The sequence below is a fragment of the Haliaeetus albicilla genome, chromosome 17 (genome assembly GCF_947461875.1).
Source record: "Haliaeetus albicilla chromosome 17, bHalAlb1.1, whole genome shotgun sequence".
Classification (NCBI taxonomy): Eukaryota; Metazoa; Chordata; class Aves; order Accipitriformes; family Accipitridae; genus Haliaeetus; species Haliaeetus albicilla.
The window spans coordinates 21252313-21267170 of record NC_091499.1 but is presented as its reverse complement, the minus strand read 5'-3'; the positions used below and the strand labels follow the sequence as shown (position 1 = coordinate 21267170).

General features: G+C 45.6%; 1 protein-coding gene across 3 annotated transcripts in view; it reads right to left on the bottom strand.

Moving 5' to 3' along the window:
* SOBP (sine oculis binding protein homolog) overlaps positions 1 to 14858 on the bottom strand; it is a 119248-nt gene that overhangs the window by 10834 nt on the left and 93556 nt on the right. For 2 of the 3 annotated variants that reach the window (XM_069804983.1, XM_069804982.1), the window contains one exon: positions 5883 to 7837. In XM_069804983.1, the coding sequence (XP_069661084.1) occupies positions 5885 to 7837 (1953 nt within the window). In that variant the 3' untranslated portion in view covers positions 5883 to 5884. Of the gene's footprint in view, positions 1 to 5882; positions 7838 to 10193; positions 10266 to 14858 lie in introns of all 3 variants that reach the window. The other variant, XM_069804981.1, reaches the window with a different exon arrangement.

The following is a 14858-nucleotide window of genomic DNA, read 5'->3' as shown; positions in this document are numbered from 1 at the left end:
CAAAGGCTATTAGGTGCTTAGCTCCTTATCGGATTTCAGTGGCAATCAGACACATACTGTCCAGGATCTCCGCCTCTGAATGTAAAGGCTCAGATGATGTTTTTACAAGGGTGCCTGTCTGTTTTACTATGGTCTTTGTTGTTAGGGACTCTGTATTTAATCATGAGTTGTGCTTGTTTTCCCCATAAACTTTCCCTGCGCCACTGACTTCGGTAGCTCGACAGCACAACAACAGACTGATGGAGAGCTAGAGTCTCCCACTATGACCATTTTACACTTAACTCTTTTGAATGCAGCCAAATCTGCTTTGCGCCAACTTAAACGAGGAGCATTAGGCCTTATATGTATGAAAGTGCCTGATCAATCTTTAAAGCCTGGCAAAGAATTATGAGTAACTTGTTGTTGCAATATGAATGTGGATTGTACCAGCTTAGGCAATGGCATGGACTAGATGCTTATTTCAGTTCAAATAATTTTCATTTCACAAGACAGTTAAAACTAATAAGGGGAAGTAAGCACCAAAATAGTCTCTGAAGTCAGTGGTCCCAGGTCCTGGGAGCTGTCAGGTAGGCTACAGCCTCCAGGAGCCGCAGGCTCTGCAGATTTCTGTGGGTCTGTCAATTGAGCTATAGCATTTTTTGCTGGCTGAAGTTCTGTCCTTGTGTTTTGTTTGCCAACAGCCCTAAATACTCACTACCTTTGCAAATCAGACCAGGTGTAGTTATTTTCTAAATTGGGTTCAAGAATCAGATTTCATTTTTGAAACATATGCCCTAGGAGGTTTTATAGAAAAGTAGGAGGAACCCATCAGAAATCAGCACTTGTTCCTTTGATTCAAAGAGTGTGCAGTGATCTACAGCAGCGTACCACGAGCCTGCTATTTACTGCCACTGAGACGGAAGTTAGCGCTCCCACACCCTGGCAGCAAGATGTGGGAGCTGAAAGCTACCCTGGAAGTATGTCATTTTATACTTCACCATTTTGAGAAGTTTTTTTCTTTTCTTTTTTTTTTTTTTCCCCTGGGAAATCCTTTTTCTGATTTAATATATCTGAGAAGCTACACAGGCAATTTTGAAACGTAAGATCACGCTGCTAGAGCCAGGCAGCTCTCAAGGGCAAAGCTTCAGTTCCAAGCAAATGTGTTTAAGGCTTTGTGGTGTTAACAGTCTCTCCTCTCTCCCTTTGGATAAATGGAAAATTTCTGTAGGCTCATAAGAAGCCAGGTGAAGGAAAACTTCTGAACCAGAAGAGTAGGTGTTAAGTGTATGAGTCCAATTACTCTGCTGATTTAAGTTAGTTTAGCACCAGTGGAACTATATCCAGTTAAAATTAGCTAAGGCTCTGGCCCATAGTACTGTGTCAACAAAGATGATTACCATAAAAATGTGTTTAAATGTATAAAATCTGTTTTCAAGTATACCTTTAAGGTCAAATTCTATCCCGATCAGAGTGAGGAGGGCAGGGAAAGATGCTGGTAGATAGATGCTACAGTGACAGGGGAGCGATAAAAACTCTTAAGGCAGAAAGGGAGGTTAATAGCTATGCCCCTTGCCTCAGGAATCCTGACCAGAGCAGGAAATCTTGTGCTGGACCTTTATGGGCAGGGGAGCTCACAGTGGGATATATATTACTTCTGCTCTGAACTGGAGCATTCTGCATGTTGTATATTTTTACGACTACAATGTATGGACTAGACAGCTGGAGGTTTGGGCCTATAACTCAGCAGATGCTGACCCCAGGACATACGGGTTGGCTCTGTAGGTGGCCATACTCCTACTATTTCCATTACTTCTGGGAGAAATTCTGCTGACACAAACAGAAAAACTCCCTTCTGCCCCCAACATAGGATTTGTCAACACACACACATAGACACACACACAGAATCTAGTTGTGAGTTTAGTGTGTGCCACTTAATTTTCTAATTTACTTTACCATAACTATCATGTTAAATCCAAGCAGACCTTAGAGTTTCCATTTATTTGCTTTAGGAAACCTTGACACCAAGACTGGAGGGTTAAAACTGATCCTGCCTGGACATAAAGCATGTAGGCAGGCAACACTAACACTGCTAATTTTAGACACTCATGTTGCTCAAACCTGAAAAAATAACATTCAACAGAATATTCTTCCTAGCTTCATTCCTTTATCATAGCAGGACTTTGGCACTGAGACATTTTTTGCTGGTTCTTCGAACTGCATCAAGGTAGAACAGCTTGACAGTCCACATCCTGATGGAGAGACTAAACTTTAACATTGAGGATTATGTTGCTGATTAGCACTTCCAATAATCAAGTAATTGGTACATCAAATAATCCAGAGTTTGGCAACTTGCCCCAAAAGGTCACGCTTGCATTGATTCCTTTTTAGAGAGTCTATGTTGCTATTACACAAATTCAATCTGTCTGTCCAGAACTCTAGCGTAAAAATATTTGGCTAATTTCCTTCTTTTCATACAATTTGATGGGAAATAAAATCCAGGAAAAGTTGCACATTAGGGCAATATGTTCAGATTTTCCAATTAGCGTAGGTGGGGAGCAAGAGAGAAAAAGACAATTCTCTGGACTTTTTCTTCTCCTAGGTTAGTGTGGGCAGTGCAATCAATACAAAGCTCCAAGGGTCCAAGTCAACACAATTATTAGTGCAGCTCGTACCCTCTTTGTATTTTAGTAGAATTTCTATGAGGTTGGGAGTCTCTCATGAGGGAACCTCCCCACAACCAGAAGGCTGAAGGAGCGGGGTTTTACCTCCGCCCTTCTCCAGGCCTGGGCAGGGGGAACTCATGGGAATGGCGAAGGTCAGGGCTGCGGCGTAAGGGGCTGCACCGATGCTCTGCTCCCCCTGCTCGTCCCCTCTGTACAGACATGGGCGAGGGGTGAGCCCTGTGCAGCCTTCGGAGAGACAGACTGCTGGGAGGCCAGAAATCTAAGCAGCCCCCCTGCTCCCCTGGACTGGCTATTACCAGCACTAGTGAAAGGAGGGCTGCGCATGAAACCAAAGAGTCCTCACACCAAATCAATCATCAGAGCTACACAAATCACTTGTGGGTGCCTCGAAAGGCTCAAAACCCACCCGCATTTCACTGAGATACCCACTGGAATGAGATGGTTATCACGCTGTTTATTTCTGCAGAGTATTTTGGGTATCCTCTTTCCCTTGAAGCATAGAAGGATCCTGGTCTCACATCTCTTCTGCAGAGAGGCTACGTCTTTTCTTTTTGTGGAGAGAGGAGGGGATGAACACAGACTGACTAATAACTATCACCATGCCATGCTATGCTACTGCACAAACCCCAGAGGCAGGGCAGACACCTAGGCTGGGCTTTTTAACTTTCGGCATCCGTGGGGACATCTATGTCTGTGCCAGTCACCCTAAGTTTCCTTCATGGCAGGGAGAAATAGGCACTCCTAGGGCACAATTCATCTGAGCTGTCTTAGTTGTCGACTTCAGGATGAGCTCAGCTGTCTCTTTGAAGTGCCTGCTTCTCTAGGTTGATTTTAAAGAGAGTTTAGACAATTAGCTCAGCTGTGTCTTCGTTCCAGATGTCTATATTGGGTCAGATTAATCTTGCCTGCCAACCTGAAAACTTTCCTGTAAGACAACCCTTATACTGAGACAAATGAATATATAAAACTCTTGGTGATGGGAAAATGGTTATTCCTGAGGATAACCACAGTGGCAGTTATTGACATTTAGAGAATACAAAGAGCTGAGGACAATAACTCAGTGATAAAGTATCCTTCTTGTCTTTTCAATGCAGCTTGTTCAGTTTGCCCACTTTCTCTGTCAAACACTATCTGTGAAGTGATGTCATGTATAATCATGTCAACAGGCAAAAATACACAACTCAGTGAAGCCAGAACTCTCTCCGAGTTTTAAGGCTTCGGCTCTGGATGATGCTAAACCTTTCTTGGGATCGGGACCCTGGAGAGGTGGCATTACTGCAGCCTGGATGGTCTGGGCAAGCATAAACAGATGCTAAGAACCAGCCCCTTTTTGACTACAGCGTCAGCACACAAATGTGCAAGTTTCTTAGCACTGGCTTGAAACAAACGACAACTATGAGGAGCTTGAGCAAGGTGGGAAAGGATGGGTTAACCACAGCTCTCCTAGAATTAAATAAAAGGGATACAGTCAAATAGTGGCCTTCTCACTAGATCAAATCACAACCCCTAGGTAAAACTTTTATGAGGAGACAATCTGTCAAGCTCCAAAGGTGGCACACTGGGGTTTGCAATAAAGATCTCACTGCTGGAAGGGACATATAGTCCATCTGTACCTCAGGGGTGGGTAGGGGGATCCCCACCAGCAGGGCCAAGGAGTGTGTAAAGATTTTAAATATTCATTTGACTTCTGAGTTACTGTATATGTTGGTTATCAGTCCAAGGAAGTTATAGTTGTCCTCTGTACTTACAAAAGTATCTTTTAAATGTGTCAGCACATGCCGAGAGCAAAGAATAATGGTTCTGTTCCACCGAAGAAAGTAAATAAATACTGTTTGTGATTGAGGGAAGTAATGTTTCTGGCACCGCAGCCAGCACAAGGAGTGCGGCGTTAACAAATAAAAAGGGAGTCCTGACTATACTGTGGTATCTTTGATGGTGCAATTAGCCTGAACTGATGGAGCAGGGAGATGCTGCAATGGCCCAGATTCCACAGCCTGGGCTGCTATCTACGGCTGTAGGTGCCAAGCCCTTCAAGGCAATATTCGTATTGCACCGCTGCAGTCACTATTTGTGCTACCAGGGACAGGGATTTACTGGAGGCTACAGAATATTCCACGGATTGTAATGAAATCTGGCATGTCATCAAGCCACATCCGGCAAACCGTCAGTATTTTACTGCTGAACAGATTTCTTGCAACACCCACCATTTTCCCTTTTCCTGAAAGAAGCTCTTCACGCTTGTGAATCTAAACAAATGCAATTACACTTGTTTCTTGCTCACAGGTTTGAAGCAACAGACATATATTAAACTAACAGTTTTACAAAGGCGCTGTTTATCAGAGGGATTCAGCAGGCTGGGAATAGGGAATGAAGGGCGGGGGTGGGGATTCTGCCTCTGGAGCATTGTCCTTGGACAAGCCACGGTTGTTGGACTTACCCATATCTCTGCCTTGCTTTGGAGCCCTGCCAGGAACCACGCACATATAACAGCCGCGGGGCTGGGGGAAACCTCAGCTGCTTTTCTAAGGTGGGAGACTTGCACCAAAGGCAGACACCTCAGGTGAGAGAGTAAAGCTCCATGGCACAGGTCTTGCTGAGATAAGCTACAGCAGGCAGGTCCCAAACAGCAGGCGGTCCCTAAGCACTGATACCTGAGGAAGGAAAGCTCAGGGAAAGGGGGTTCGCACCCCAGAGAACAGCCCAGCTGAAAGCCAGGGTGCAGTCTGGAGGCAGACCAAAGAAAGATGGTTGGAGATGACCATTTGGTAAATCAACTGGATCTGAGCTAGCAGGAAGCAGCTGGGTCATCCTGCTCTATGCTATGCTGTAGGGCAATTTCAATCATCATCGTGAAGGCTTGAGTTGCTGCGTAACTCAGCTGGAATAAGTAAGCAGATTAATGGCCCAGACCTAAACCATATCCTAGGCAGAAAACCACTGACTTTGACATACACAACACAATAATTTCACAGCCAGCACCATCACGAAATGTTCTGTGAGCAAAAGTGTAATGTGGCTGCCGATGGATGAAGTACTGACAAGTACAGATGCAATACGACACAAAGAACAATATTAAAACATAAATACCAATAGTTTTCTGGAAGTGCTGATAAATGGGATCTGTATCTTATTTCACAAAGGCCACATCCACACGAGTTTGACCTCGTACCTGAAAATACTCATTCTACTCACACAGAAGGCAGTAGTGATTACACAAACCTTTACTTATTCTGATTTCGAATTCGGAGACACCTCCTTTTCAATGGTGGCTCCAGATCCTCTGGCCCTGTGCTGAGTATTGGCGTTGACATAATGCACGGCGCAATAGCAGTCTTTTCTGCTGGTTTTGGCACAGGCTGGATCACGCAACCTGTCTTGGGCAGCATCCGCAAAGCATATGCATGGTCCTCATCTGCTGGATTGTTAAGGTTCGGGTCCTGTTTGTCTCCCCCAGCAAGGGGCTCTTCCCCGGTTTTCTTGCCAGCATCTCCCTCGAGGTGGCAATTTGATGCGCAGTTGTTCTCCTTAACGGACTCCAGCTCGCTCACTGCCAGCTCCTCTGGGGGCTGGGGCTTTTTTGGCTCCTGGGGCGGCTCCGGGTTCTTGGAACCCTCCGTGCTCTTTGTGCCATTCACAATGACGTTGCACACCGCTGCACCAGCTTCCAGTCCTGGCGTGCTGGAGGCCAAGGAGACGGGACAGCAGTGAGCTCCGTCACTGCACGGTAACGTTTTTGAGTCAACTGGGCTGCAGTTGTCCCTGCAGTCGCTGCAGTTCCTTTTGTCTGAGCTACCAAAAGCCAAATTTACAACACTGTTAGGTTCACGTTCAACTTTCACTTGGGCGTGTAAAGCCCTGTGGATAACATTGTGCAGTCTAGACCGGTGGCCTACTGTTAGGTCTATCACACCGTCCTGTGGACCCTGTAGCACACTAGGAAAACCAAATTTACTGTTCACTGGACTACTAGGTCTGACAGTCAAGTCAACAACTTCATTTTTACTGTGCTCCTGAAGCACTTGAGCTTGATTTAGGGACTGGCCTGAGCAGCTCGGTGATGAGTCAGAGGACTTAGAGGATCCTTGCTTTGACTCTCGCGGAGATGAAGAGCTATTGTTTGGCTTTGCCCCAGGCGTCTCACTGGAGGTACTCGGAATGAAGCTTTCGCCGTTGCTGGAGAAGCCATTGGGGGGTTTGGAGTCGTTGATGTGAGGGATGGGGATGGGAATGGGGATGGGGACGGGCAAAGGGACAATGACAGGATATGGCACTAGTAGAGTTGGGGGTGGCACCAGCGGGGCAAGGGATGGCAATCCAAAGTTCATCATCTGTGGCATAGGCATAGGACCATTTGGCATCATGCTGACAGGGGGAAAGGGAAGACTGGGCAAAGGAGCTCCGGGAGGGGGAGGCGGCAACAAGCCTGGAGGATTCCCAGGCATGGTAGGTGTGGTGGGAGGATGGATATGAGGGGAAAGCATCGGCCTGTGCATGGGGCTAGAGGTGGGACCCATATTTCGGGGACCACCTGGTGGGGGACCAATTCCAGGAATCATTGGATTTGACAGAGGGCTGTTAGGATTGGAGGCATGGTGAGGCGGCCCACGAATAAATGGTGGACGGATTTGCTGCATAATTTGCTGTTCCATGAATATGGGCAGAGGAACTGGCCCACGGTTTGTCATCACCATGGGAGGACTGCGAGGTGGGACACCAATTGGAGGCACAATGCTAGCAGGTGGCTGGACAGAAACTGGTGGAATATTTGGATTCTCACTGATGGGAATAGGTTTGGGAACTGGCGTGGGGATTTTAGTGACAGAGCAGTTGGCAGTATCAGACGGAGAGGCAGTGGTAGACGCTGATGGTCCAGGACCTTGAATTTGGCCAGCTGCAGACGCTGGGGATGGGGCTTTTCTCCGAGCATCTGCTAGCGGTATATTCCAAGAATCTGGAGTCAGCAGCTGCACCCCAGTGCCTTCTGCTTTATTTTCGACTGGAGGATGTAATGTACTGCACAGTCCAGCTGGAAGATTGGCCTGTGTCTCTTTGTAGAAAATGTCCATTTTGTACTGATTGAGACATTTTGCACTGCAGAACTGAAGCCTTCTTTCCCCGTCCCCAAAATCCAGATACTCTTTTGTGTGTCTTATGTGCTTACACCAGTCACATACCTACAACACAGTAATAAAATCAAATCAGGTAAGAAAAGCAATCTTCTCTTCATAGTGTTATTTCAAAAGTCATTTTTCAGTTGCTTTCTAAATACTCACATTTTTCTAGCAGAAAAAAAACCCCCAAAACAGTTAATGTTTGTGAAAACTATGCTTTTTTTGCTCCAAAACATTGGTGAATTGAATGCCACTTCCTTTTCTGGCTCCCATGATCTCAATTCTACCTTATGCAGTACATTATATATCTTAAACCCATACCACAGAGAGGAATCGTCAGCTGGCATAAACTGTTATAACATACATATGTAAGTATGCAAAATCCATATGAGTATGGCTGTGATTGCTCCTCAGTGGTAATTTAAGCACACCTGTACCACCTGGGATGCAATGCTACACAAGAAGTATGATAACTGGAAAAGGACCCAGAAAGTTGCTGGAAATGAATGCAAATCATTTCTGCCAAACTGCAGCACACTGTAACATTTACTATTCTATTAAGAGTATCAAATAGTAAGTTGGAAAGGGTGTGGTATTTTAAAATGGCATCATGAAGCAAAAAGCATCGTTCATCCTTTGCCCTTCATTCCAAGGAGAAACTTGGAAATAGTCAGGATGTTTGTGTGAGGTTCGAATAGTCCCAATTGGTGATGTTTCGGCAAGCTGGAATTTTTTTCTGAGCTGTTTGCCCACTCTTGTGTACAAGTCACTTTGAGTAAAACTTCTTGGCAAGCAAGGGCCTATTTAGCAACTTTTCAAAGACTATGGCAAAAAGTTTGCATTGCAGGCTCATTTTTGTTTTGTTTCTCTGCTTTCCATTTAATCCTTTTCTGTGTTACTATTGGTGTGGTGAAGGCACAGCCATTTTTTTTTAAATTAAGGCTGCAGAACTAATTAAGCTGTGAAAGGTTTTCCCAGTTGTAAACCACTAGACACCAAAGTTCAAAAAATAGTCATTCTAGGCTTCAGAATCCATTACTTCAGAGAAATTATTGTGATTTCATTAACACATTAATTTTGCAACACCAACAGCTCTCACAGATGGTGAAGACATGATCTACAATTCAAATATGACTCTTGTTTGCACAAATGCCTTTCCTTCATATGGCATTTTAAACAAGAATTAATATGAGTAATCTTGCCATAGCTATAAACAGATAAACAGATGTCAGATTTTTCAGTGCCTTACTTTTCTGACAGAATTTTACACACACAAAAAAACCATTTTTGTCATTTACATTAGTTCTCAAAATACTCCACTGACAAGAGATTTTTGGTGCTTTCTATAAGCATGTTGAGCCTACGACCATGTCAGAATACATCCTGGTATTGTTTGTTCTGCCTTTTCCAAATAGCCCATATTAGCTTGTTTTGAAATGACTATATCTTTTGTACAAAACAAAAAGAAAAAAAAGGAATATGATTGTGAAAAGACTGCATTAAAAGGATAATTAATTTTAATAACTATTGGCCATATAAACAATTCAAAACAACATATGTCGGGCATCTGATTACCCATCTCATTTAACTCTCAGCTTTCCTTTAATATAAACAGTGGTGACATTTTTGAGTTTCAGTAATATATCCTTAATATATATATACACACACACTATATGCTATGGCTATTAGCCCATTTATTTTAACTCCGCAACCTTTTGGTTATCCAGTCAAGTTGCTATTTGATTCCGGCTCCTGCCTCCCCTCCCCATTCACCCACTGACACACACAGTCCCTCTCTCTACCATGAAGTTTTTATTCCAACATTTAAATCAAACTAAATAATTACTTGAGAAGTAGCAACTACTAAGTCATCCCTGAAGTTTGGGAATGCAGGGCCTGGATTTTTAGCTTGGGCACACAGACACAGTGCCATGTGAGATAAAGCAGAGGGAGTGCTGGTGCCGCTCGACGTGTGCGGCATTAGGGCGGGCATGTTTCCAGCACGATGCTCAATGCAAGGAAGAAAATTTCCCGGTGCTTTACAAACAAGTCCAGCCCTGCATCGAACACAGGCTGACCATGTAGCGCCTTAAAAAAAGTGGACAAAAAGGCTGTCACATACACAGAAGTGTTGAGGTAAACGCCTCCGCTGCCATGGAGTGTGCATCCCTCCCCAGGCATGGGGCAGATGGGAAGCGGGAGTGCACTGAGCAGGGCAAAGCGGGGGCACCCCCCACTTCCAAGGGCTCCCGGGTTTTACCAGGCATCGGCTCTCCCTCTGCTCCCCGCAGGACGGCTCAGCAGCCGTCGCAGACAGCACCAGAGCTGGGCAACCCCTCGCCGCAAACAGCGCAAACACGCAGCGGTGGGCACTGAACCATCCCGGGTATTTGGCATGCGTATGGGTTTTGCCACCCACCTGGCAAGTCAGCACAGGATCATCTGATGGAAACATCTTATAACTGACCTCCTGAAATCTTCTGGCTTGCCACTGTTTTCAAAGCAGGCAAAAGGGGAATTTGTGAGTCTACACTGCGAGTTAATAAGGTACTATTCAACTCAGTAAAGCTGCTGAATTTACCTTAAAGTAATTTTTGATTGAGAGCTCACTGCTGCGGCCACAAAACACTGTCTATTTTGCATGTATGGAATCAGGATGCACACCACCACGCTCCTTCTGCCACCTGCAGGGTATGCTCTTGCCCCAAGGGCTGTGCAAAGAGGCAGAGGGTCTCCACATGTACCCCAAGAGCTGCACAAAGAGGTACCAGGAGCTCCCAGGGCAGGCTGGGGCAGGATGAAGCCCACCCCGGCCCATCACCCACAAAACAGTGTCTGCTTGCAGGGGAAAGATGAGGAGGAGACTGGCCCCATAGGCGGCTGCTGTAGGGGATGGGGCAGGACTTCACATGCAGCTGCTTCACTGATTTAGTCCTGGGAGGGTGCAGCTAAGACTTGCCCTTCCTTCGTGGCTAAGGAAGCAAACTAACTTGTAAGCCTGACGCCAAAGAAGCACCTGAGAAATATGAGAGTAAACCCAGCCTCCTTACCTTTCTAGGAAGACCCCCCTCAGTGACTTTAATTAAACAGACTGAAAGAAAAATCCAGCCCCCAAAAACTTGTGGCTTCTTTTCTAATAATTTAATTTTATTAGTTATCAGTTGAAAAATTCACTGAAATATTTTAGTGTTTTATTGCTGTATTGATTTGTTTGTCTCAAGTGGGTTCCTATGTCACTCCTAGCTAACCAAATATTTTCTCTTCCTCGGTAAAATATTTAGAAATCCTGCTTAGAAATTCTCTACTGATTTCTCCTGTTTGCAATAATTCACAGAGGTACAAGAAACTCTGAAGTCTGCCTGCCTCACTCACATATTGATCACAGACCGTTCTGTATATTTTATCACTAGATAAAATTAATTAAACCCACAGAAATTAGAGGCAACAATTCTGTTCCTTTGAACATCCTGGATGGACCAAATATCTAATAATTATCTCATTGATTTGATGCAGCATCTCAGTGTTGAAGTTAACATTAGTGAGAAATGTCTATATACTACATCCATGTATTTCATTATTTTCTATCTATCTATCTATTTATGTAAGCAATCAGTCTGTGCTGCTTCTTTAAGATACAAGTATAACATGGGCTTGTCATACGCAGGTAATATGACACCTTACAATACCATGCTAAAAGGCAGGAAAACAGTCCCTACAATGAGGGGGAAATTACTGGAGGAGAAAAAGTGTCACTTAAGAATTAATGAATCAAGTGTGTCTTACAGGATTGATCATTTAAGATGAGGTCAATGAATTTATGATATAAATGGCTATATCACTAGAGGTAATAAAATAGAGCAATATCATTCATTTTACATCTAACTAATGACGTGCTTAGAGTAATTACAGACTTCTTCTAAAAGCCGACACTGATTAGTTCAGATGTGATAGGAGAAACATACATATCTTTCCGTTCAATAAAATAACATTTTCTTATCTGTGAAACACACAGCCAGTGTCTTATTTTAAGTACTTGCATTCCATACAGAACATTGTCGTTCTTCACAATCAGCTCAAAATCTCTCTGTTCACTTATTCCTTCTGCTTCCCCTTTCCTGCCTCATCCTTTCCCTTCACCGTACAACCGAGAGAAGAGCTAAACTGTTGCAGGGTGCTTGTTAACGCTGTGCATTGGATTTGGTAGTGCTTACGCACCGGAGTAGCTCCCTGGGGTTCAGCGGGATTAGTCACGAGAGTTAATGCTGCGGGATCACATTCGGAGGGCCTGACCCAGCACCCATGGAAAACAATGAAGAGACTCTGCTTTAATGCGATCAATCGGCTTTGGGTCTGATGCTTAACACTGGCCTCCGCTCACCCTGGAGTCGGCAGGAGCCTTGCCCCTGACCTCGACAGGAGCAGAGGCACGGCCGGGGATTTTGGAAGAAACTGTGGCAGAAATACACAGGAAGAAAATAAATGCCGTGAGGCTGAGTTTCAGACATTCCCTATCAAACATAGGCGAAGCAACCATTTTGTACATTTCTACCCAAAAGGAGGTGGCACCGGTAGGCAGTGTGACTGAGAAGGACAGTGAACATTTCCAAGATAAAGGGTCAGACCTTGCAAGGTGCTAACAGATCCCCTACCCACCTTCATGTCCCTTGGAAAATACTCATTGTACTGCTCTTGGGCAACAAGCACACTTCACACCACGAATGCCAGAACACAAACCCTGAATGACAGAAAGATCAGTAATAAGATAACTGCCTATCTCATTCAGCTGTAATGCAACAACCCTCAAGAAGATTAAATTTACCTAACTGGGGCATGTCCAACGCTAAACAACAGAATGAACATTTCCTTCAGTACATTTAATGTATTTATATTTTAGTGGCGTGTTGCCAGTGTGCTACTTATAAGCTCAATTACTTGATATCATTCATCCGCTTTCCTGTGAAACACGCAGCAATCTACACCAGGAGACGACTCAGAAGACACTGCATCAGCAGAAACGCTACTCACACCCGATACGGGAACACCGAGGAAGCCAGGACCGAGGGATTCTGTAATGCTCAGATTTCTCTAATACAAAGAGGGCAAAAAAGCCATTCCTGTTGGCATCTGTATCTTTATTTTGATAGAAACATCCACAGCGGAGTCCAGATGTGGCCACGAGGTTCCCCCGTGGGCACAACACAGGCATCCTGCTGCGCTTAAAAGGGCCACACTCAGGCTTTAGGCACAGGCTAATTAATACTTTAATTGGCTGTCAAATGCAGGCACAAAGTTCACCCATGAGTGCAGTCCACCACTAACCCCTGAACAATAATCTAGTATCAGACACTAATTCACTAAGAAATACATTTGCTAAAATCTGTCTGTGGAGGTATTTACATCAGTCTGAGAGAAACCAGGAACGAGTAACATGCAAACACCACCGCTGCGAAGACAGAGAGCCTGTGCCTTATACACAGCATTTTTGACTAATATCACCTCCCTGGTAAAGCTTAGCAAGAGGACAGAAAAGGGTCCCCAGGGCAAAGACAGTCCCTTTTCAGCTTCTCCAGAACCAGAGGGTGACTAACGAAGCCCCTCTCCTTGCTCAGGAGAATGCCATCGTGGGACACCTTGCACAAGAGAGGGCTGCCTCGCCTCCTGAGGACCAGGCTCTTATCAAGGATGTCAAAACACGGGACTGAAGATTATCAAAGCCTCGCTTCCTGGCATAAAATCCATGTATTCAACTTTGCTGGGTAGTTTCTGCTCCCTTTTCCCACTGGGGTATCCAACTGCTGTCTCTTCATACACGCTTAGGCATATGTTCTGGCTTCACGGACGCCACTGCACATTTCTTATAGCGCATCCTGGCCCTGGCTGCCTTTCCTTTTAGCCCAGATTGTGTCCCAGGACCTTCCCTGCAGTTTCCGACCCTGCCACTCACCCAGGATGTGCGAGGCGTGGAGGCAGAGCCTCCCACCTCATCCCAAAAGCTGCAAGGCGAGGAGACATCCCCCCTCCCCCTGCACACGCTCCTGCCTTGCAGCCAAGCGAGAACCCGACACACCAGCCATATGTTTTTCAGCAAGGGCTCAAGTTTTTTGAAGCCTGCCAAACATTGGACGCAGCAGCAATCAAGAAATTAGGAAGTGGCTTGAAACGCACATACGGAGGTTTCTAGTAAACAGCCAAATGAGTCACAACTAGTGGCTGTTACACACAGCTCAGTCAGACCCTCTGCGTATCACCCAGTGGCTGCGGCAGCACGGACACCAAGGCACCTTGCCACCTGGGCCCCTGCGCGCGGCTGTGAAGCACTCCCAGCAGGACAGCAGGGGAAAATTCAGTGTACCAGAAGGAAAGAAACCCAGATCTGTGTGTCCTGAAGGACCATGTGCCCAACTATCTTCAAAAGGCAAAGGAGTGTGAAACCTCTCTCAGCTGTTCTTGCCAGCTCCCCCAGCTTGTCGGGAATGTGGCTGCCTGCTCCCTCCCTGCTTTCCTCCATTTATCCACCACCGAGGCCCCTCTTTGGAGCAGGTCACCTAAAAGGTAATGGTAACATCTAAACAAATCCCCTCGTAGATCCTGCCCGCAGTGCTAAATCCGCCCCTGTGGCCCCCTCTCTGCAGCCTGCTGCGTGACCAAGCATGGAGAAACTTTGGGGCAAGAGCTGTACATCAATGCTTGTGAGCACAGACAAGCCATAGCCCCAGTACGGCTCTGGGTTGGACTGATCCCTCCTGCGAACATCAACTCGGAGGTCTGCACCAACTCTTCACCGCTTGAGGGTCCCCCCGTGGAGTTGCCCCTGGGGAAGCAAAGCCCCCGCCAGGCTGGGAAGGTACACTCAGCTGTTAGCACACAAACACACGGTGATTTGTTTGACATAAAGATCGTTCCAAGGCACTGGAGTTCCCTTTTAGCATTTTCTAACTCAGAAAAGGATGAATATTAAGAAATGCAAGGTAGGCACCCTGCCGTGCCGATTGGGAAGGTGAAGATCTGCAGAAGGACACGGCCACGCTCTGCTCAGATGACGGAGTCAGAGCAAGGAAGAGGAGGGGAACATGTTCCACCCAGA